Source organism: Dasypus novemcinctus, chromosome 18 (genome assembly GCF_030445035.2).
Source record: "Dasypus novemcinctus isolate mDasNov1 chromosome 18, mDasNov1.1.hap2, whole genome shotgun sequence".
In the NCBI taxonomy this organism is placed as follows: Eukaryota; Metazoa; Chordata; class Mammalia; order Cingulata; family Dasypodidae; genus Dasypus; species Dasypus novemcinctus.
Window position 1 is genome coordinate 8,600,191 of NC_080690.1, and position 24,176 is coordinate 8,624,366.

A 24,176-nucleotide genomic window follows, 5' to 3' on the forward strand; every position below is an offset into this window, starting at 1 on the left:
TTGGCTTCCTGGTGTGGTGGTTGACCTTCTTCACCTCCCTATTAGCTGGCTGGGGTAAGTCTAATAAACCAGAGGGTAGGAGCTGCAAGTCTGCTGAGGCTCAGGGCCTGGCTGTCACATGGACAGTCCAGAGATTCAAGTCTCCTGAGTATACACCAACTCCAGTGCCAACCACAGGTCCAGTAAAAGTGACAGAAGAGGCATGTGTAGAAAGGTCACATCTGAGTCCAACTCTATCACAGTCAGGAACACAAACTCCAAAGTGGGCCAACTGACGTGACACTGAACTCCAGACCCATCTGCCATGACCTTAGAACCTGTGGGTCTCTGTAGCCCTCAAGAGAACCAGTATCTGGAGTTGTATCTAATTTGGCTGTCTCTGGGACCCTGCTGAGGTATGCATAAGCGCGACCCCTCTGATGACCTCCCGATCTTTTTTGGAGACTCATTGCTATATAAACTCATTTGTCCTTTTCATTTCCCCCTTTTATTCAAGGTCAAAAAGCAGTTTTTAACACCCGATATTACATGAAGGCTGAGATATTCTGCTGATCTCAGTTGACCCTTTTATGCAAGGTCTTTTTCTAGTTACATCATCAGCTGGTGCTTGATAGTAATCCCTCAGCACCAGGGAGGCTCATCCCCAGGAGTCATGTCCCATGCTGGGGGGAAGGTAATGCATTTAACATACTGAGTTTGGCTTAGAGAGTGGCCAAATTTGAGCAACATGGAGGCTCTCAGGAGGTAACTTTAGGCACCCTGCAGCTCTAGGCATAGTTCATATTTCAGGCACACTGGCTCATAAGCATAGTCATCAGTATCAAGGACTCATCATTGGACCATCCTTTTTTATTGGTCTTTACCATTGTACTTGGGGGATTGTTGCTCTTCCACTGGGGAATGTGATAGAGCTCCCCTGGCTAGGAACTCAACACTCCCTCAGTTATCATTTTTAACTGTAACTACTATGAAAATATCCAAACATTTTTATGTACTCTGTATACATGCCATGGAGAACTCCCTCCCAACCATGTGCCTCCCATCAACAACACCCCATACCAGTGTTCCTCCTCTGCCATAGTTGAACCTCTCTGTGGTCCAAAACTTTTTTAGAAAATGAAGCCTAATATATTGCCAAGTTCCATTAATAGTAAAATGGAATACTAGTCAGCTATAAGAAGGAATACAGTACAAACACATGTGATAACATGGGTGTATCTTAAGGACCTTATGTTGAGTGAAGCAAGCCAGGCTTTGAAGGACAAATACTACATGATCTCATTGATATGAAATAAGTAAACCAAGCTGTCTCAGAGAGCTAGAGACTAGATGATAGGCTTAAAGAAAGTTGGGGGAGAGGAAGGTTTTGAGCTGATACCTACATGGGTGAAATCTATGGTAAGCTGGAGGTAAGTATTTGTACAGGGAAGGGATAAAATGGGGGCAAAGGGAGTGGGGCTTTGTGGGCTTGAGGGGGCTAGGGATGGGAGGATGAGTCAGATGGCCCAAGAAATTGGGGGAGGGTGGGGGGAACATTTGAACATAGGAGATTGTCAGGTATGTGGTTGAAACTATAATATTGAGAAAATTCTTTAGAAAATATAATAAGGAAGATTACCTGTTTAAGATGCTTAAGGGGGGGCATCTGACACAGGGTAGGCTTCTAGGGAATGCGTGAGCACTCATTTTGTCATAGTGGGTTATATCACTGGGTGGAGACCCGTGCAGTGATTGTGAAGGAATACCCACATCCTGGGGAGGACTGATGTTCTCAAACAAAGGGAGTTGTGTCTCTCAAGAGAATTGGTGGCTCCCAGTAGGTTAGGGCAGTTGAGTATGGTCAAGCCCTCAACATTGTTGCAAGTATCTGTGAATATAGTCCTTCAAATAATGAAGACTGATTGTCACTGTGGGCCCTGAGGAGAGGGAGAGAGAGGTATTGAATAGATGGAATCAGTGTAACTGTGGGGTAATGGAAGTGTTTCACAAGGTCATGTAATGATAGATATAGGACATGTTAAATTACACCAAAAATGTATAAAGGTCTGTAGGCTAAAATGTAAATCATAATGTAAAATGTAAGATAATTAAAAATTTAGAAAATTATATAGTCTAAAATATAAACCATAATGTAAACCCAAATGGAACCATGTTTGAAAACTATGTTTCAATATCTGTATATCAGCTGCAGGAAATATAACCTGTGAAAAGATCATTGCTGGGGAAGGGACAAAGGGTTTGATATTGGCTATGTGGGAGTACCCTATATTGTATATGTAAATTACTGTGATCTAAAACTTTTGTGAAGACAAACTTAATAATTAGAAAAAAAGAAAAAGAAAGGATGTAGACACTGAGGTGAAAGAAATTGCCTTGCCACTGTGCATACAGGGCAACACCTGTTGCACTGATGAAAGGCAAAACGTCAAAAACAAAGCTTTGTCATTTTTTCACTTTTTAATACCCCAATTTATTTTTACTTTAATTTTTCTAAATTAGTAGGTCTTCTATATCTAACCTTTAAACCCATCACTACAACAGAGATTTAAAGTAGATGAGATGCTGGGAAAGGGAGCCTTCACACATAGCTGGGGATGTGTGGGAAAACCTTCATGAAGATTGTGGCATTTGTGATGGGCCCTGGGTGACTGGACCCACCAAGCCAGAGGAGGTGGAGAGACACACCCTGGTCTATCTACATCTTTCACCCAGTTCTGATGAACGTGCTTCTCTTGTTCTAAACCCACAGCAGATGAAATGCAGGAAGAAGCTGGGAGAAGGGTGCTTTGCTTCCTCTAGCAGACACAGATAGCAGGAGCAAGTGGCCGCTCGAAAGTGCTCAGCAAGGCCTCACGTTTCAGGCACAGATACAAGGTTCCCAGTGCATTGCAGTTTGGGACACCCCACTTTAAGGGGGTGGATCTCTCAGGGGCCAGCATCATCATTTGTTACCACGGCCAACGAGAGCCCCTGGAGAGTAGTTATATCCAGGATATTCTGCCAAAGTAGGAAGAGGAGTCTGAAATAATTTTAGAAAATTGTACTTTAAGCAAACCAGATAGGTTATAAAATTGGGAGCCCTTCGAGAGGGTGGGTCCTCAGCCATCTGTCCAAATTTGATTATCAACATAAGAAAGGCAAAGGTTTACCAACTAGATGCAACTCTTTTTTCATTTTTAAAAATGTAGTTCATACTTTTGTCATGTTGACAAACTGGGAATTTACTTTGCGTTTTGTTTTTACTAATTGACACATCAGTGTTTGTAGCCTTGCATAGAGAAGCCACACTCTCTGGGTTAGGTGTAGAATCGGAAGTTCATGTCATCACAGTGGGGTTTTCTTTTATTTGCTTCTCAGAGAAATAGAGTTCAGACATAGGGGAGAGCATGTCTATTTCTGGAGGCAGGTGGATTAAAGGACCCACAAGATAGTGACCTGTTACCTTTTTTGATGTCCAACATGATTGCTGTGGCTTATTTCCTGATGAAGTGGAAAGTGTTTCTCCTGTCCTTCCCACCAGAGCACGGGCCTGGAGATTCCATTCAAATCCATGTGTAGCCGGCTTTTTCTCAAACAATTCATCAGTTTCTTGAAGTCCCCTTCCAGTGCCGAGGAGCAGAAGGAGAAATGGCTTTGGTGGGAGAGTCGAATCATGATCTTAGTGACCTTGGGCAGCTTACTTCTCTGAGTCTTCATTTCTTCACCTGTAGTACTGGGTTACCATTCCCTACATTATGGGATATTTGTTTGGAAGAAACTATTGTGTAGAAATACCTGATAGAATCCCTGGCAGGACTAGATGCTTACTATGTGGGAATTCTTTTGAAAATAGAATTTTGGAAGATTTATATAAATGGCCAACATGCACTTGAAAAGATGCTCAGCGTCATTAGTCATTATGAAATACACATCCAAACCACAACGAGATACCACTTCATACCCATCAGGATGGCCACAGTTATTTAAAAATGGAAAATAAAAGTTAGTGAGGATGTGGAGCAATTGGAACCCTGGTACATTGCCGGTGGAGATGTAAAATGGTGAAGCCCCTGTGGAAAATAGTCTAGTGGTTCCTCAGAAAGTTAAACATACAAGTATGACATGACATATCCATTTTAGTCCTAGGTATATACCCCAAAGAATTGAAAGCAGATACTGAAATCCTTGTGCTTGAATGTTCGCAGTAGCACAGTTCATTAGCAGATGAATGTATAAGCAAAATGTGGTATATTTGTACAATGGAATATTATTCAGCTGTAAAAAGGAATGAAGTCCTGATACAGGCTATGACATGGGTGAGCCTTGAAAACATTATGCTAAGTGAAAGAAGCTAGACACAAAAGGCCACATCTTACATGATTGCATTGATTTTAAATGTCCAGAATACGTCAATCCGTAGAAACAGAAAGCAGATTGGTGGTTGCCAGGAGCTGGGAGCATACTAGAATGGGGAGTAAATGTTTACTGGGCATAGAACTTTATTCTAGAATGATGTAAATGTTTTAGAACTGTTCTAGAGGTTGTGATTGTAAAACATTTAAATGTACTAAATAACACTGAACTGTTTGCTTTAAAATGGATAATTTTATGTTATGTGAATTTCACCCCAGTAAAAAAATAATGTTGTCATGTTATCTCTACCTGTACCTTGTGAGTATGCCTGTTGAATAATTAATAATCATCCATTAAAAGCCTGTTCACTTGATGTTTCCCATTTAGATTCTAAACCCCACCCAAACAAGAACCATGCCGTTTTCTTTTTTTTTTCTTCTCTAACTTCTGTTGGATTGAATGATTGAACTTCCTTTACTTTCCCCTCCCCCTTTGTTCTAATTCACACATTTTAAATAAGTTTTCCATAAATTACAATAGCAAAGTCTAAATGTATCATTATCTCTACACCATTCACAAACTTACAATGACATTGACATGCTCTAACTCTAAATATTCCTTCTCTCATCTTACTCAGTATTATTGCCCATTACTATATTCTCCCTTGTACTAACCTCCACCTTCATATTAGTCAATATCAGTATTATTAATTTAATAGTTAATTCTTACATTGATTTATTAGCATGATCACTGGTTTCTTTGTTTGCCATTGCTCTTTGTATGCCAGGTTTTCTTTCTAAGTTTAGTTCTCGTCTTCTTGAAGTACATCCTTTTTTAGTTCTTTTCAGTGAGGGTCTAAAAGTGGTAAACATTCTTTTACTGAAAATGCCTAATTATTTTCCTCACTTTTGAAGATAGTTTAGCTGGATGGGGAATTTTTGGTTGACAGCTATTTTCCTTGGCACCTTGAGCATTTTATTTTATCTTCTGGTATCTATTTCTGCTATTGATAATTATGCCACCAGTCAAATGTTTCCCCTTTATAGATAATCTTTCTTTTCACTCTGGATGAATTTCAGATTTTGTCTTTGAAGTTTTGAAGTTTAAATATAGTGTGTCTTGGCATGTATTTATTATTATTTCTTCTGCTTAACTTTTTGTAGTAGTTCTTAAATTTAAGGATTCAGGTCTGTGGTATTATAGAATAATGATCTCCCAAATGTGGTGACATCATAATCCCCAGAACCTGTGAATATGTTACATTCCATAACAAGGAGGGGAGCAGTTAAGTTTGCAGAGTTAAAGTGTTAATCAGCTGATTTTAAGATAAAGAAATGTTTCTGGATTATCTGGGTGAGTCCAATGTAATCACAAGGGTTTTTATAAGAGGGAGGCAAGAGGGTCAGAATCAGAATGAAGCAGCATGAGAAGTAACCAGCCATTTCTGGCTTTGAAAAAGGAATGGAATCATGAGCTAAGAAATGCAGGAAGCCTTGAAAAGCTGGAAAATGCAAGAAAATAGATTCTGCCCTGGAGCCTCCAGAAGGAACACAGCCCTGCTGACACCTTGATTTTAGCCAAGAGACCTGCATTAGTCTTCTGACCTACAGAACTATAAGATATTAAGTTTGCATTGGATTAAGCTACTAAGTTTCCGGTAATTTATTTCAGCAGCAATAGAAAATGAATACAATATCTTCGTCAATTCCATACAGTTCTCTTCCATTTTCTTTCCAGCTACTGTCACATATTTTTCCTCTCTGTTTCTAGATTTTGCTAGATTTTGGGGTAATGCCTCGAATCTGTCTTTCAGTTCCCTTATTCTCTCTTTAGCTCCATCTAATATGCTTTTAATCCCAGTAGATCTCCATGGCATCATTTTTCATTCTGAGTAGATTTTCCCTCCTCAAATCTGTCTATTTTTCCATACTCTTCTGCTATTTACTTATTCCTATGTCTCCTTCTATCCTTTTTATTATTTTAAGTATCCTTATGTTATAGTCTCTTTCAGGTTGTTCTATTATCTGAAATTCTATGATATGATTCTCCTGAGTGTTGAAAATGTTGCCTGAATCATGATTAGTATTTCCTGAAGTGTTGTGTACTTTTTGATTGTGAGCTCATCTTCAGCAGGGAATTTGTCCCCCCACATAATTCTTTTGTGTCCTGGGGGTAGTTTCTCTCCAGAGCACTATTATGTGAATGTCTATCAAGTGCCTCAGTGATATCACTATCCCATGTCCAGTTTCCACGAGAATGTCTTTAACTTGTGGATTTCTTTTCTCTGTGCATATAGTAACTTGGTGCCTCAAATCCATGCACAGTGCAGGCTTTGGGTTTTATGTCCTCGTGGGAGATTTTGTTCATAGCAAAGAGGAATTGTGTGAGCACTGCATCTGTTGGCAGTGTGGAGAAGAGATGGAAGAGGGACCAGAGGGGCTGCACTTGTTGGTGAAGAGCAGGGGTGCCAGCACAGACTTCCTCTCCCAGCGCCTGTGTTCTTCAAGCTCAATCACACAGCTTTCTGTCATCTGCATTGGGGTCCCTGGGAGATATCACGATGGCAGGACCGACAGTGTTGGCTGCAGGGGAGTAGTTGGTAAGGGTCAGGGAGCAGGAAGGGCCACAGGGGCATGGTTCAGCCCATGCCCGGGCCTTGAGGTCCTGTACGATGCGCAGGTCTCCACACCCAGCACGTGCATGGTGGAAGGCAGACGCTCATCCTCGGACCCGGGCTCACCACAGAGTCCAGGGGTCACAGGGGAGGAGATCTGCTCCCCCCTATGTCCAACAGAGCTCCTGCCCTGCTGCTCTCAAAGCCAAACCCCGCAGAGGGCCTTGGGTAAGACCTGACAGCTGCTGAAGATCAGGGGCCCTGGAGCCTGACTTCCTGCGTTCAGGTCCCAGATCCACCACTTAGCAGCAAATTACTTAAATTCACCATGCTTCACTTTCCTCATTAATAAAAATAACCATTTAATAAGGCCATAATGAGGGCTAAGTGAGTTAATATTTTAAAGCACTGCTTCTTTAACCTTAATATGTGCATAAATCACCCAGGGATCTTGTGAAAATGCAGAGTCTGCTTCTGTAGGTCCAGGGTGGGCTCTTTGTGAAAGCTCCTTGGTGATGCCCACGCTGCCAGTCCAGGACACACCTTGAGCAGCTAGGGTTTAAAGCTCTTCGGGCAGAGCCTAACATACAGTAAGTGCTCTGTGGGTCACTAAGTAAAAGGTGACATTTTGCAGGGCTATGCCTGCAAAATATCAAGGATTAAATTCAGCTTATCTTTTGGGGAGACACAATTCAGCACATGATGTAGGGGACACGTAATGGCAGAGCGTAGAGAGGCATTGTCAGACCTGGGTTCAGACCCAGGCTCCAGCACATACCAGTGCTGTGGCCTCAGACTAGTGTCTGAACCTCCGTGCACCTCTGTTTGCACATCTGTACGTGGGGGAGCATGGTGCCCGCTCTTCCAGTGGTCGGGAGGGCTGCTCTGGACCTAGATGGTGCCTAGCAGTCAGCGTTAAGGCACCTGCATCTTTCTCTAAGATTCTGTCTTCCCCAGTCCAAGACAGGGGCACAGGACCCTAAAATTAGTTGGGGGTGCATGTACAGGAGATGAGAGGATGTCACCCCATGATGGTGGGTGGCAGCCACAGTACCTTCATGTCAGATGTCACCTTTAGTGGCATGGAGAGGAGGAAGAAAATGCTCCTTCCTCGTAATTCACCATGCCTCCCAGGAATGTGAAGCCACAGGTGACCACGGCATCTTCTTTCATTTACTTCTCATTACATCCTTGCACGTGGGTGCTGTGATCCCTCATTTATAGAGGAGGAAGTAAGTATAACCAGCTTGGCCAAGGTCCATTGCTAGTAAGTTGCAGGGCCAGAATGTGAGCCAGCAACTTCTAAATCTAGCAGGACTTTGAAGCCTTTGATGGGTCTGATGCCAAAGTCCATTTATCATGTGCCAGCTGTGAGCCATGCAAAGATCCTCGTTGACTTCAACCTGAGCAGGAGTATAACTAAACTGGGCCTGCTGGAGATGGCATCTCCCACACATGGGCTGTGCACAAGACTAGCTTTCCACTCCTTGTAAAAGGCTAAATGAGCAAATGCCAGAAGATTTGCAGAGGTTTACCGGGAGCTTAAACTGCTCCAAGCTAGGCTTCACCATCCACAGCCAGTTACCACTGTTGCCTCATTAGCACCCCTGTGCCTGCTTGAGGGCTGGTACAGGAGAGCTGTGGGTGCTGAGATACTTTTCTCCCCTTGGTCTGGACCTGCGCCTCTGTTCAGTGCAGGCCCCCCGCCCCCCTGCACAGGGCAAAAGTAGATTAACTCACCTCTACCCTCAGGGGTTCAGGCTCCTGGCAGCGTTTAGGCCTGAAAGCCCCCGGCTTAGAGGACAGGCACTAACAGCCTTACAAATTGGTCTCTGCCTGCAGATCATGAAGGAGGTCCGGCGAGCCCTCTGCAATGCGGCCACGGACGACAGCAAGCTGCTGCTCCTCAGTGCGGTGGGGAGCGTGTTCTGCAGTGGCCTGGATTACTCCTACCTGATCGGCAGGTTGTCCAGCGACCGGCGGAAGGAGAGCACGCGGATCGCGGAAGCCATCAGGTGAGCGCCGTGCGTGCTTGGACACTTTGGGCCCTGCCTAGCGATGGGACATTGAGCAAAGAAAAACGCAGAGGTAACCATGAATTCCAGATAAACAGTGAATCATTTCTTAAGTCTATCCCATGCAATATTTGGAATATACTCACACTGAGAATTCTTCATCCTTTAACTGAAATGCCTATTTAAATTGGGCATCCTGTATTTTATCTGCTGCCTTAGCCATACTAAAACTAGGGATGCTTTGTTCTGAAAGCTAGACCCTGTTTTCATTCTTTAGATCACAGAGAAGTTGTATCCCTTATCCCGTCCACCACGTGGTGATGCCGTGGGTGGTCCACATCACTCCTGCCCGATGTGGGATTCTGAAATTGTCTGGACGCTCCTGCACCCTGGAACTGACATGGCTCAGCAGTCGGGGAGAGGATGGAGGGGTGCCCTGGGCAGCTGGCCGTTTGCAAGCCCTGCCATCTCTCCTGCTCCTGTGGGGAACGAGTTGGGATCCAGGGATGACATCCAATCCCAAAATCAGTGGCTGTTTGGGAACCCTGAAGGGTAGTTTCTGCCCCCATTCTTTACAGATTTATCAAAAGCAAGTGAGCGTGGCTTCCAGCAAGGGTCTCCTACCCAGGGTTTGCAGGCATTTCTCCATCTCCTGGCAGAGGGCACCCACCCTTGCTTTTTGTACCTTATTTAAAAAGTAGACAAGTCACCATTTGGTAATCTTATCTGCTCTGATGAGAAAGAGCATGGATTAGAGTTTCCAGGGCTTCCCATCTGCAGTGACAGCACCACAAAGAGCCAGCCTCCCCGGAGCTGCCTCACACTTGGCGGGATGCAGCGCTTCCAGGAGACGGCGTTGGGATGTTCTCTTACGTGCAGTTCTGTGTCCCTCTTCATGGTGAAACATCCTACTGATGTCCGTCTTTCCAAGAGACATGCAAAGCCTGGACCTTGTTGGGAGTTCACGCTTCCTGGGGGCAAGCCAGTCCTGGCCATGTCTGGGGCGGTTTGTTTGCTGCTTTGACTCCACAGTGTCTTCTCACAGCTGCTGTGTGGCAGGGGAGCCATGGGGTCCCAAATATATGTCCTTCCTCGTTTATGGAACCACCAGAGCCCTCCCCAGAGAAGTGGGATGCCCATCTGTCCAGCCTTTTGCTGGATTTCCAGAAGCCCAGGGAAAGGACTTTCACATAGCCCTGAGTTTCTACTCCCTGCACGTGCAGCATATTAAAATGCGAACCTCTTGTAGTGGGTTGAACGGCGGCCCCGGAAGATTTGTCCAAGGAGAAAGGGTCTGTGGAAAAAGGGCCTTTGCTTATGTCATCAAGGGAAGGCTCTAGACATGAGATCATCGTGGCTTATGTTGGGCCCTGAGTCCAAAGGCGAATATCTTTCTAAGAGCAGAGCTGGGAGAAGATAGTCTGACCTGTCTAGAGGGGAAGGCAACATGGAGAAGGAGGCTGAGACCAGCGGGGTGCAGCTGTGAGCCGAGGAGCCACCAGAACCCAGGGGAGAGGCAGGGGACAAATCCACCTGGAGCCTCCAGTGGGAACCAGCCCTGCCCATGCCTTGCCTTGGGACTTCTGGCTTCTAGAGCTCTGAGAGAGGACATTTCTACTGTTTGCAGTCACTTGGTTTGTGACAGCAGCCCCAGGAAATTAAGACACCCCTGAAGGAAATTAGCACCCAAAGCCCCTTGTTATAGGGCTCTCCTGGGCAGCAGTCCATCCTTGCCCTCTGTCTTAGTTTGCCAGGGCTGCTATGACAAATACGGCTCAGTGGGTTGTCATCAACAACAGGGAATTATCGTGCCCTGGTTTTGGAGTGCAGAAGTCCAATGTCAGGGTCTCTGCAGCACCTGCTTTCTCCCGAGTCCATGGTGCTCTGGTACTCCTCCGTCACCTGGCTGTCTCCCTGTCCTTGCTTTTGCTCCTCTGGTTTCCTGTGACTCTTGGACTCTTCTGGCGTCTACAGCTGGACTTGCTTTGCTTTTAAGGGCTGCAGTCATATGGACTAAGGCCACCCTGATTTAGTCTGGCCTCATCTAAACACCGTCTTCAAAGATCTTACGCACAAATGTGCCCACCTTAACTGATAAGAGCATCTTCAGAGTCCTGCTTACAAATGGGTTCACGCCCACAGGGCTGGGGGTCGGGCTGTGAACGTGCCTTTTGTGGGGGGTGCAAGTCAAGCCCTGCAAGGGCCAGTCCATCGAGTGTGTGACAGTGTGTGCTGGGGTCCCTTGACAGGTGATCCCTGATGCTGCTCTAAGCCCGGCTCCTGGGGCCAACTTGGGTTGGCACGGTCAGGCTTTGCCAGCACATTCGGGTGAGCTCCAGCACATGCAGGAATAAAGAATTGCAGCTGGGTTAGAACCAGAATGGAACTGTGTCTGGTGGGGACGGGGGGCTGACTCAAAGCCAACTGTTAGCACCCCCACCGAACAGTGTCTTCCTGCAGCTTTCCATGGTCCTTCCGGGTGAGAGCAGTGTCCCTGGACCTCTTCCTGTGCCTGTGTCTTGGGCTCAGAGCTGAGGTTCTAAACCTTCACTAAGCCTCCGAGCCTGGTCCTGTGTCCTGGGGCCTCCACCTGTTGGGTTATGAGGGGGGTAGCCATGTGTCTCTGTTATGGGTTGAACTGTGTTCCCCAAGATGCACGTTGAGGTTCTCAACCCCAGTGCCGTGAATGTGGCCTTATCTGGAAGGAGCATCTTAAAAGATGAATACCTGAGATGAGGCCACACTGGGTTAGAGTGGGCTGCACTCCAAGGTGACCGGTGTCCTTGGAAGAAGTAAATTTGGGTACAGAGACAGACAGACATGAGAGGAGAAGGCCGTATGAGGACAGAGGCAGGGACTGACATGCTGCACCTACAAGCCAAGGAATGACGCCCGAAGCTGGCGGTGGCAGGGAAGGAGCCCCCTCCAGGTTCCAGAGGGGGCCGGCCCTGCCAGCACCCTGGTATCAGCCTCCAGAACTGCAAGACGACACATTTGTGGTGTTAAGCCTCACAGCTTCTGGTTATTTGTTACAGAGGTCCCAGGAAACTAACTCTGAGAGTAAAGCGAATGGAGACAGATTTAGGAGACAAGCAGGGACTTAAAAAAAAAAAAAAAAAAAAAATCAGTCTTACGGGAAGTGGGCTTGGCCCAGTGGTTAGGGCATCCGTCTACCACATGGGAAGTCCACGGTTCAAACCCCGGGCCTCCTTGACCCGTGTGGAGCTGGCCCATGCGCAGTGCTGATGCGCACAAGGAGTGCCCTGCCACGTAGGGGTGTCCCCCGTGTATGTAGGGGAGCCCCATGCTCAAGGAGTGCGCGTGGTAAGGAGAGCTGCTCAGCGCGAAAGAAAGTGCAGCCTGCCCAGGAATGACGCTGCACACACCGAGAGCTGAGACAACAAGATGACGCAACAAAAAGAAACACAGATTCCCGTGCCACTGACAACAACAGAAGCAGACAAAGAACACGACGTAGCAAATAGATACAGAGAACAGACAACCGGGGTGGGGGGGAGGGGAGAGAAATAAATAAATAAATAAATAAATCTTTTTAAAAAAATCAGTCTTATAAAGCTGGAGTGGAGAATGAGGCTGCAACATGGGGCCAGAATTGCCTTCCAGTGACCCCAGAGGTGGAGTCTGGGGAAGCCCAAGCAGAAGTCCCAGACACAAGGAGACGTTGGGCACATCAGCCCTTCCCGACAGACAGAGCGGTGGAACCCAGCTGGTTGCCAGCTCCCTGGGCAGCTGAGCTTCTCCTTGGCAGAGCGGAGAGTGGGACACAGAGGGAATTCTTCTGGATGCTTCAAAGGGAGTGGAAGTTGCTATCTTAAGCGGGGGTGGGGTGGGGGGGTGGGACACGCAGGGAAAGGGAAAGGAGACGTCCTTGGGACTCCTGGTTCTGGGCCCTGAAAGCACAGAGAGCAGCTCCAGGGAGTTGTACCAAACCTCAGGTGCTCGGGCCGCTCGCCCCAGGAGGTTCTGATTTAATTGGTCTGGGTGGTTGGGGTGGGGCCAGCACATCCTTTGGTTTAATTCCCTGGGTAGTTCTAATGTGCAGCAGCCAGGGCTGAGAAGCCCTGCCCTGTCCTGACCAGGAGGTTTGTGCACCATGGATTGAGAGCACTAATGGAGGGACAGAAATACCCTTAGTTTTGTGCAAAAGAGAAAAGGTGACTCTGAGGAGAGGAGGTGGTACGAGAGACAAGGAAGGCAAAAAGCTATGCGTAGGAGGATGAAGGGGCCTTTAATGGGACCTGACAAAAACAGGGCCCATGGGGTCGTCACCACCCAGCGTGTAGAGGGAGCGTCCAGTTCCACCAACTTCAGTGTGCTCCCTCTGGAGGACGCACTCCAGAGTTTGGGACTCGTTCTGCCAGGGAAACATTCCCCAAAGAACGTTCTGTGGCTTCCCCCAGAGAAGCGCCTTGTTTTAGTTTCCTGGGCTGCTGAAGCAGATACCATGAATGGGGCAGGTTGAACAAGGCGAGTTACTCACTCACGGTCTTGAGGCCGGGAACATGTCCACATCAAGGCCCCGCCAAGGTGTGGCTTCTCCTCGAAGACTGGTGTTCTGGGCTGCTGCAGGTGACCCTTGGTTCCTCTGCCACATGGCGAGGCACATGGCGGGGTCTCCTGGTCTCAGGGCTCCGTGTCCGCTCCTTGCTTCCCGCGGCTTTCTCATGCTCTGTCTGAACTTCACTCTCTTCCTAAGGACTCCAGTAATAGGATTAAGACCCGTCTTGATTGAGGTGGCCACACCTCAACTGAAATGGGTTTCATACCCCCAGGAAGAGAATAAAGAATGTGTTTTTTGGGGGTACCCACAGCTTTAAACCACAACAAACCTTGAGTGAAGGCCCCCATCACTAACTGAGTTTGGGCCATGCTGTGAGCTCTGTCCTCCCTCGTGGAGATTTTCTAGGCATATTAACATATCTCAGGACTGAGAAGTCTCTTGTGAAAGAACTTTGTTCAGAGTTTAGCATTCTGAAACCTGCACTGGCTGTAGAACCTTCATTCTCTCCCTCAGCCCACCGACATTCCTCGTAGCACTCTTGGGGTGTAGTCCTTGCAGGGCTGCCCTTGGGGGTCTGGGCCTACTGCGTGGCCATGTGCCCCGACCCCACAGCACTCCTACCCCCTCCTCATCCTTGGCCATGGGGGATGTCCACTCCCCGGCAGGGACCACCACGTACACTCTGCAAATATTCATTGAATGAACTAAGAGCTGTAGGAAGCGTTCACATGATTCATTTTCAGCAGAAACCGCTCTCCAGGTCCCAAACGGAGCTGTCTGTCCCATCCCAAAAGGCTGGGCTGCCCCTACCTTGGCCTTGCCCTAGGGGCGGTGGTGGCCCATTGAAGCACGGATATTCAGAAAGGCAGTGTGGGCTAGCGGTTCTAGAAGCTGACTGCCTGAGCTCAGATCCCACCCCTGTCGCTTGCAAGGAGGGCTGCCTTCAGCTTGCCCTTGATCTCTCGGAGCCTAATTAGTTCATCTGGGAAATGGGAGTAATCAAGTGATGGCACTGGCCTTGCTGGCCAAACGCTGGGATGAAGAGTAACCAGATACTCCATGTGAAAGGCTTGCGTTGTTCCTGGCATATCATGAGCTCTTAGAACAGGGATAAAGAATTATTGTTATTCCTACTCTTCCTGTAACTTCCAGCTGCCAGTTCTGGCCAAGTCTGGTGTTGACTATGGAGTAGTCTGGGGTGGTTGGGGTGGGGCCAGCACATCCTTTGGTTTAATTCCCTGGGTAGTTCTAATGTGCAGCAGCCTGGGGGCAGGGGCATGGGTTCCGGGATGACCGTCACTGTACATTGATGCTCACAGGTCCCAGGCCAATGGAATCAGCTCTGAACCTCGGCAATGGGGTAGCTACCCTCCGCCCTCTGATTAAAGGGAAATGGTGGTAGGGCCACCGAAGAAATGACGTTTGTTACAGGCGAAATCCCTGAATGCAGAATTTTGCTTCTTCGTCTCTGTCAGGCTAGGAGAGTGGCTCGCTTTGAGAACTGAATGAAAGGTGTGTTTCTCCCCAGCAGATGCACTCGTGGTATTAGCCACAGGGACCACAAGCTCCCCAAGGGTGAGCACCTTGCGAAGGCCCACATGGACGGTCTCATTTAATTCTCACCCAGCCCCGGGTGGGAGGCATCCCTGGATTTCCCTTATGACAGAGGAAGCAAACAAAGCTCAAGAGACTGCACTGTCCAAGTTCACATCACTAATTAGGGGCAGAGTTGAGACTTGATCTCAAGTCTTTCAGGCTCCGAAGCTCTTGTTCGTTCCACTGTAATTGAACAGCCCAGAAGCTTGGCCAGCCCGAAGCTGCAGGACTCAGATTGAAGAGCAGAAGCTGCTAGGGCTGGGGTCAGCGTGGTGGCCTTTGCCGCAGGGGACGGCTGAGCCAGATGCCCAGCCCAGCCCCGCCATCGGACTCAGGATCAGATATCTGAGCCTTGGTGTCTGTAATGCAATATCCTGTTTGCTGTTTGGCTCCTGCATCTGCAGGGCCCTCGTGATAGAGATCTACTGTGCGAGGAGAGAAACGGAGTGGGGAGGTTGGGCTCTGCATCACGTTTGTATATCACGGAAATGAAACGATCAGGCTAGTTGTATTGAAACAGGAGGGGTAGGGATGGAAGCTCGGGAGCTCTACCCGGTCCCCTTAGCCTGTCTTGGGGGTCTCTGGAGCCCCTGCTCAGAATTGAAAAGCACAGAGGGACAAGCCCTGGGGTTTGGGAAGGGGAGGCTCGGGAAGTTTGTGAGAGGCGAGGTCTGTCCCCGAAGAGCCATCGTGGGGGTGGTGATGAGGAGCTAACAGAGGTATTGGAGACCCCCACCCTCGGGACACGAGGTCCATAGCCAGGAGGTTGCCTTGATAGGATGGAAAATGGTCAGCAGAGGCCAGACGGTGTGTCCTTCAGGATATTCAGGAGGGAATTCTGCACCGAGATTTGACTTGATGACTCTTAATGTCCTTCCAACTCTGAACCTTGAGATCCAAAATTCTAGAATTTCATAATGGTGCTCAGGAATGGGATACCTGCTGAAGATCATCCCAGCTCTGTGGGTTCAGGGACCCTGAAGAGAAGCCCCAGGTCTCCTATAGTCTCCAAATAGGCATTTGATAAAAAGCCCTGCTAAAACCAATGACTGATGCCATGAGTTTGGGAGGTAAGTGAATGGGCCATGGGAAAACCTGAATGAAGAGAGTCATGGTGTCAGGGCTTTCTCTTTTGGGGTCAACAGCAGTGTTGCTGGCAGTGACTGAGATAACTGCATTATCTACTCATAGGCAGTTATCCAGAAGTCAGGCCATGTATTAAGCTGGATCAGAGGCATGGGCTTTTATGATGATTTGTGTAGGTCATAAGATATCCCTAGCCCAGCAAAATCTTTAGCAGTCTTCTCACACTTGAACCCTATCCCAGCATATCACCATGGTACCCACATCTTTTGATGGGGAGTTGGGGAGTGCCGTATCTATTGAGTAAATGATAAATCAGCATGACATTTGTTACATGGTTAAGTATTAGCTGCTGAAACAAATCCTCAATATGTATAATGGCTCACTTGAGATAAAAAATTATTTCTCGAATATTCAAAGCCTAAAGCAGATGTTATTCATCAGCCAATGGCTGTCCTTCAATAGTGGTTCAGGAACCAGGCTGCTTCTACCTTGTGGCTTGACAAATGTCTTCTGAGATTTCCATACTCATCAAGAAAAAAGGGCTTAGAGAATTGAGTGTAGTCAGTGTTTGTGCTCCAGCTTGGATGTGGTGCATTTCCCACTTACATCCTATTGTGTAACACTTGTTATCTGGCCACAGTCAACTGCAAGGGAGGCTGGGATATGTGGTCTAGCAATAGACCCAGGAAGAAGAGGGAAGGGAGATAGATGGGTTTGGTGATTAGCTGGTCGGTCTTTGCCTCACATCTGAAGCCTCTGCCCTTGTTCTAGGACTCATTTATTTACTCAACAGCTATTTATTGAGTACTGATTTCAGGGTTTGTGGAGGCCAAGCAGTACTAAGGCAGAGCTGTGGATGTGCTTAAGGAACTAAAGGGGGAGAAGAATAAAAAAAGTCAGCAAGCAAATAATTAGGATAATTGCAAATTGTGATGACTGGTGTTTTCTCAGAACTGTCAGAAGGCTGATGTGGCTTGCGCAGTGAGCAAGGGGGGGAGTGAGATGCAGTAAGTGTGGAAAGGTAAGTGGAGGCAGACCTGGGTCATGGGGAGGCATCTGGATTTCATTCTTTACTCCTGAATTCTTCTGTTAAAGTAGTTTTATTGAGATATATTCATATACCATGCAGTCCATCCAAGGTATACCATTGATAGCTTTTAGTATATACACGAAGTTGTACATTCATCCTCACAATCAAGTTTAGAACATTTTCATTTCTCAGGAAAAAAAAAGCCCATACCCTTAGCAGTCACCTCTCAATCCCTCCATCCTTCCCCTGCCCTGCATAACCACTAATCTAATTCCATCTCTATAGATTTATTTAGGTTTACATTTTATAACAGTGGAATCATACAATATGTAGTACTTTGCATCTGGTTTCTCTCCTAAGTTCTTGGTAGTTCCCCATCTTCCATCCAAGCACAATAAAGGATTTGGGCATTACTAGACAGCCTGAGTTGCCTCCCTGTCCGCATGGATATTAAGATCTAGATCTTATATTGCAACTAGGGGAAAGACAGAAAGTGTTTTAAGACAGAAGGAGCAGAGGCTATTGCCCGTGGCTGTTTATAGGCAAAGATGGTGCCGTAACCTTGGTCCTGACAACAGAGAGACAACATTGCCTAGTCCTATAGCCATGATTTCAGATGCGTGAAGCCTTCAGAGGAGCCAGCGCTTTTCCCCAATTTTTGCCAAAGCCACCCTAACACGTGGACCCTATTCAGCATTCTAGAGCCTGCCTTGATGAGCCTGGCTTCCTTTTAGATAATTTAGAATCAGATAGTGCTAGGACTGAAAGGAAGTTTAACGCCATTAGCTGTACCATCTGAAGCCTGCGTTCCCTCTACGGCATCACCAAAAGTGGTCATCTAGGCTGAGCTGACGTGGGCGTCATCCCTCCCCACTCCACCCATTCCCCCAGAGCGGTGCCGGGAGAACGGTCTTCCTCTCCTTTGGGGGGCTTTGGGAATACTTGTGTCTTGGATTCTGACGCTTAACATTCAGGGTTTCTTCCTTAGGAGAAAGACAATTCTACCCACATTTGGGGTGTCCGTATATTTACTGCCCAAACCATGACTCTCGAGAGCATGGGGGCAGCACTGGGACAATGTGAGCAAACTGGGGTGCATAGCCACCCATCAAAATCCCCCGTGAGCCCCGGCACCAGCAGCCGTGTGTGCCAAGACTCTGCAGCCCGTGGCTGGGGTCCGGGTGAGGGCGGGCCGTCACTCGGCACCCACTCCCCACTGCCGGCCCCTGGCCGCCTCCCTGCCTCCGTGGGTCCCTGGGTCTCAGGAGGGCCTCGGCCAGCCGCGGCTTCCGCTGAGGAGGGGCCTCTCTCCTCAGGGACTTCGTGAAGGCCTTCATCCAGTTCAAGAAGCCCATCGTGGTGGCCATCAACGGGCCGGCGCTGGGCCTGGGCGCCTCCATCCTGCCCCTCTGCGACATCGTGTGGGCCAGCGAGAAGGCCTGGTTCCAGACGCCCTACGCCACCATCCGCCTCACGCCCGCCGGCTGCTCCTCGTACACCTTCCCCCAGATCCTGGGCATCGCGCTGGTGAGCTGCCTCGTCCCCCCGCCGCCTTCCTCTTGGGGCACCGGGATTCGGGTGACGAGGAGACCCCCCCCGTCTGTCCTGGATTTCAGGTCGAGCGACAGAAACCCGGGGTTGCTCTCAGCCCGTGGTGTCTGCTGCTCTGTGTCCCCTGCCTTGGCCTCCCCAGACGCACCTGTTAACCGAGGCCTGGCAGATCCTGGCCCCCCTCCAGCTCCAGGGCTGGGAGGACCCCACAGCCGAGGCTGGCGTGGCTCGGGGCCACGGGTGTAGGGTGCTCGCTGATGGAGCAGGTCCTCGGTGCCAGGTGCTTCCCTAGGTGCTCTGCATCTGTTTCCCCTCCCTTCACCTTCTCTCCCTCCTTCCTTTCCTTCTCTCCTTCCTCCCTCTTTTCTGACCTCCTCCCTTCCTATTTAACTTTTCCCTTTTCTTTCTCTTCCTCCTTTCCCCCTCCCCCCTCCCTCTTTCCCTTTTCTTTGAGAATCCACTGCTAATGTCCACCTCTGTTCCCGGGGTGGTTCTGTCCCCTGCCCTCAAGGGCGGAGAAGGGGTGCAGCCTCTGCAGGGAGGTTCCAGGCAGGGGAGAGGCAAGTGCAAAGGCCCTGGGGGTGTGAGCTTGGCAGATGGGTGCAGAGAAGGCAGTCAGCGTGCCCGGGACCCAGGAGGCTGGGGGCACGGCGCCAGCTGGCCCGGGGGTGGGCGGGTTGACCTGTCAGCCCTTCAGCAGGGGCTGCCTGGGGCTGCCTGCTACCAGCTCCTGAGCACCACAGGAGCCCCTGCCCGCGGACGGTGCCGGGCACGGGAGACCCCCACACAGAGGGGTGCGGCTGGGGACAGGGCCTTCCGCCTCCCCGCGGCGGCTGCTTCCATGTGCACTGCTGGGCCACATCTATTGTGAATTTCTTCTTTTTTGGAATGGGCTCCAGGATGTCTCTTTTTACTGTTTTGTTGGAAGGTAAGCACCCTACTCTTGCCATTCCCCGTGGTTATCTTAGGGCCACCCACAGACACTCGGGCCGTAACTGCTTGTGTCCAGCCAGCACTGGCTCTGGGTTCCCCTTGGGGAAGGCACTGGGCCCTTAACGCTTGCTGGCTTCCTTCCTTCTCTCCCTCAGCCTTGCCATTGCCCCATGACTTTCCTCTGAGGACCTGCAAGCCCTCTTTTTCCATCTCTCGTGTTCAGCTTTTGCGACAACAATTAGAGAGCTTTATTAGCAATCTCCCTTCTCTGTCCTTAATTGTCTTCAGAGCTGCTTTTTGAAAATGATCCCCCCCCAACCCCACAAACCCTGAGCCTTCCTGGCACCTTCCCCGCTGGCCACGCCCCTTCCCAGCACTGTCTCTTGCCATCTTGCGGGTGATGCTCTGAGATGTGTCTCAAGTCACGCCTGGGAGACAGGGCGAAATTGAGGCTTTGTGAGGTTAAATGAGTTGCCAAGTGACTAAGTGAGCTCTCTGTTCATGCCCTTATTTCGTATCTGGAGTGGCTGTTGATTTTGTTGGTCATCTTCAGTGACACACCCTCCCCCCCAAGAACTCCCTCTCTTACTGAATCCTTGGGCTTCAGGATAATTCTTATAAGTTCTCTCTTCACTGGAGGGAGGCAGTGACTGGGAGGTAGCGGTGAAGGCCCATCAGTTGCCGTCCCACGTGCATGAAGACCTGGCCCTGTCCAGGCATCCACAAAAGAGTAGATAAACCTGGACCAGAACCTGAGCTGTTGAATATGCCCTAAGGACTCCTAACGGGTGGCTTTTGTTTGTTTGAGCAAGACAGTATTGTGGAGGACAGAGAGCTGGGTCTGAACTCACCTTTCATCTTGCTCAGACAGCTCTTCCCTCCACAAAGGGGAAGATACAGACACGGCACCTTCACCTCCTCCAAAGCAAGACTCCTGGGTGTGAGGTCCTGGTACGCAGAGGCGAAGATGTAGGTGGGAGGTGTTCTCTTCTAGGATTCCAGGAAAACCATCATTCTGTTGCAAAGGATGCTTATGACCTACTAATTGCTAAGCCCACAGCATTGCTCTGCTGGGATGAAATCTTCTGGAAACTGTTTCCTTGACCCCCTTGTCTCTTGACTTCTCTGGCAGCACACAGTCTGAGGTCTCCTTGATCTTCCAATAAGTTTTTCTTTTATTCTTTTATAAAGATGTTTTACGACTTGACTTGGGTCTTCAGGATTAAATTTGAGCTCCCTAGCATGGTTCAGAATCTTGTCATGAACTGGCCCTTCTTGCTACTTTTGTTTTTGGAGCTCTTCCCTTGACATTCACATCCTAGCAACACCAGACTGCCTGGGGGTTCCTGCACACACCGTGCTCCTTTGTACGACTGAACCTTTCTCTGCCTGTCCTGGAAGCCCCGAATGCCTTCTTTTCTAGCCTTCCTTTGCCCAGGTGTCTCCCATGGCCTTTGACTCAGCTCAGGCACCACCTGCTTTCCCAGCCCCGGCAGAGAGAGTCCAGGATCTCCTCCATGCTCCTGAGTGTGCGTCTGTTCCTGTCCCTGGCCCCAGACTGAGGTCCTTGGGGTGGGACCCTGCAGGTGCCCGGTGACCTGGGCCTTCCCAGGCTCTCACTAAAGCCACCTGGGGGTGGTCGGTGGTGTCCCCTTTAGAGAAGAAGGCACCGAGGCTCAGGGAGACAAAGTGGTTTGCATTGGCTCCTGGGGCAGAGCAAGGAAGGTCATCCCCAGGTCTGGGCTTTTCTCGACCCCGATCCTGCAGTCTTTGTCTTCCTCCCTGGGGAAGTAGAAGGGGACACACGTGACCTCATTGCTGCTGTTTATGTGGTTCTGACGGACACACGGATGCGAAGGGCTGGAGAGCCCCAAGGCGTGAACCCCAGCCCTGTGAGAATCGGGTGATGATAAAGAAAGCCCCGGAGGAGTTGCCACCTAAACGAGTGTGGAAGGTCGGTGTCCCCCATCCTGTCCCCCTCTGTGGGCCCCTGGCTCTTTCATGGTAGCACGAAGCAGGGGAGCAACCCAGAGGGCCTCACCGTCATGGTCGGCCCCAGACTCCACAGCACTGGCTCTTCCTATGCAGTGGGGCCAAACTGGGACAGTTCAGGCCCTTCGGGTTCAGGAACTCTGGGCTGATTGAAGCTGCCCGGTCTCACCACGGCAGCAGAAGCCAGCACAGCCCAGGAAGCAAACACTTACTCTTTTGATCTGAGCCTTGGGCCTGGCCCCGTGTCCTCCCAATTCCACTCCAGCGCCTTCCTGTCGTGTGGTTGCAAAAATGCTCAGATCATACAGGCTGATCTCCTTCTCTCTCTTTCATTTCAATCATTTCTGAAACTCCAAGAATGTTGCTGACTGAGACCCGTTCTTGCCGTGGGAGCCGTGCCTGGCGCCTCCTACCGAGTTCACTCATTGTCTTTCTGCTTCCTGAGATGGGTTTCTAAATAAATAGAGTGGCGTGTATTTTCTTTAAACTGCTGACCAAATGCATGCCGTGGTTATGACCAGACTCAGTCTCTCCTGCGGGTGTTGGGTTGTTCTTTTGATGACCCGACGGGCCACCCAGAACCCAGCACATGCTCCTGGAGGCACGAGGACGCTTGGCATTCCAGCCTGGATCCAGGAGGTGCAGGTGTGTAGGGCAGGCAGAGGAGAGCAGGCCAGGGCAGGCGCTGTCCCTGGGAAAGAGATGGGAATTAATCCTGAAGGAGATAAGGACCCCATCTGTGTTAGCCAAAGGGGTGTGGATGCAAAATACCAGAAACTGGTTGGCTTTTATAAAGGGTATTTATTTGGGGTAGGAGCTTACAGACACCAGGCCATGAAGCATAAGTTACTTCTCTCACCAAAGTCTATTTCCACGTGTTGGAGCAGGATGACTGCCAACATCTGCCAGGGTTCAGGCTTCCTGGGTTCCTCTGGGCGCAGCTCCTCTGTTTTCTCCACAAGGTCAGCTGTAGACTAGGTCAGGTGAACAGCTCTGTCTCTCTCCCTGGGGTTTCCTCCTGTGTCTAAGGAGCCATCTCTGTTCCTCTGTGTTCTTCTCCTGGCTCAGGTCCTCTCTTCCTGGGGCTTACTTTTCTTTCCTCTATGAGCTTCCTTCCTGGGGCTCCAGCTTAAGACTTTAGCATCAAACTTTAACATCAAAACTCCAACATCAGGGAAACGGACTTGGCCCAGTGGTTAGGGCATCCGTCTACCACATGGGAGGTCCGCGGTTCAAACCCCAGGCCTCCTTGACCCGTGTGGAGCTGGTCCATGTGCAGTGCTGATGCATGCAAGGAGTGCCCTGCCACGCAGGGCTGTCCCCCGCATAGGGGAGCCCCATGCGCAAGGAGTGCGCCCCATAAGGAGAGCCGCCCAGTGCGAAAGAAAGTGCAGCCTGCCCAGGAATGGCGCCGCCCACACTTCCCATGCTGCTGACAACAAAAGCGGACAAAAGAAACAAGACGCAGCAAATAGACACAGAGAACAGACAACCAGGGGAGGGGGGGGAATTAAATAAATAAATAAATCTTTAAAAAAAACAAAAACAAAAAAACTCCAACATCAGAAAACCCTCAACTCTGTCCTTTGCCATGCCTTTTATCTGTGAGTCCCCACCCCTTGGGGACTGAACGCCCTAATGACATGGCCCAATCAAAGCCCTAATCATAACTTAATCATGCCCAGATGACAAACATAATCCAATATCTATTTTTGCAATTCATAACTATATTAAACTGCTACACCATCACAGGGCTGTGACCCTTAGTCCTGCATGAGAGCCACTCATTTGTACATTTCTGTGGGGGTCTACCTAAAACTCACCCGTAACTGTGCTTCATCCTGGCATGTGCAGGGCAGCTGGGAAATTCCAAAGCAAAAGAAAGTTCTTTGGGAAGTGGGGTGCAGAGACTCTAGCCCAGGGTACTAGAACCTGCGGAAGGCTGTGGGGCTTGTGCCTGCCCCTCCCCAACTGGGCAGTGAGTGCATCTGTGCAGCCCTGGGCCCCCGTGTTGTTATTGTCTGAATCCTTTTGGTTGCCAGTGATGGAAGCAATACTTAACTGGCGTAAGAAAGTGGGAAGGAATTTAATGGCTCTCAGAACCAAAAAGCCCAGGAGAGCTTCCCTTGGGGATACAGGGTCCAGTAATCCAAACACCAGACACTCTGTCTCCCTTTCTCCTTTGCTTGTTGCCTACACCTGTCCCCAGAGCCACGGCATGGCCATTTAGCCTCCAGCCAGAGTGGAAGAAAGACTCTTCCCCATTGTCTCCACCCTGAGAAACCGCACAGAGAAGCTTTACTGGTCTGGGGACAGTCATCGGTTCATGCCCGGACCAGTGGTCACAGCTGGGGTATCAGTACCCCAAGGCACATGCCCGGCCCTGTGACTCCGTCACCAGAAATGGGAGTGCTGGGGGCAGATGCAAGAAAGCTATGGACCCTCCACCTGGAGAAATAGACACACACATCTTCTGTGTGTCATCCCAGCCCAGATCAAGAATCC

The 24,176-nt window shown here is 49.3% G+C and overlaps 1 protein-coding gene across 5 annotated transcripts in view; it reads left to right on the forward strand.

The window, feature by feature from the left end:
* The window catches only part of CDYL2 (chromodomain Y like 2), a 260,570-nt gene that overhangs the window by 227,036 nt on the left and 9,358 nt on the right, over positions 1 to 24,176 (forward strand). For all 5 annotated transcript variants that reach the window (XM_071209050.1, XM_058279666.2, XM_058279664.1 and 2 more), the window contains 2 exons: positions 8,789 to 8,961; positions 18,512 to 18,722. In XM_071209050.1, the coding sequence (XP_071065151.1) occupies positions 8,789 to 8,961; positions 18,512 to 18,722 (384 nt within the window). The remainder of the gene's footprint in view (positions 1 to 8,788; positions 8,962 to 18,511; positions 18,723 to 24,176) is intronic.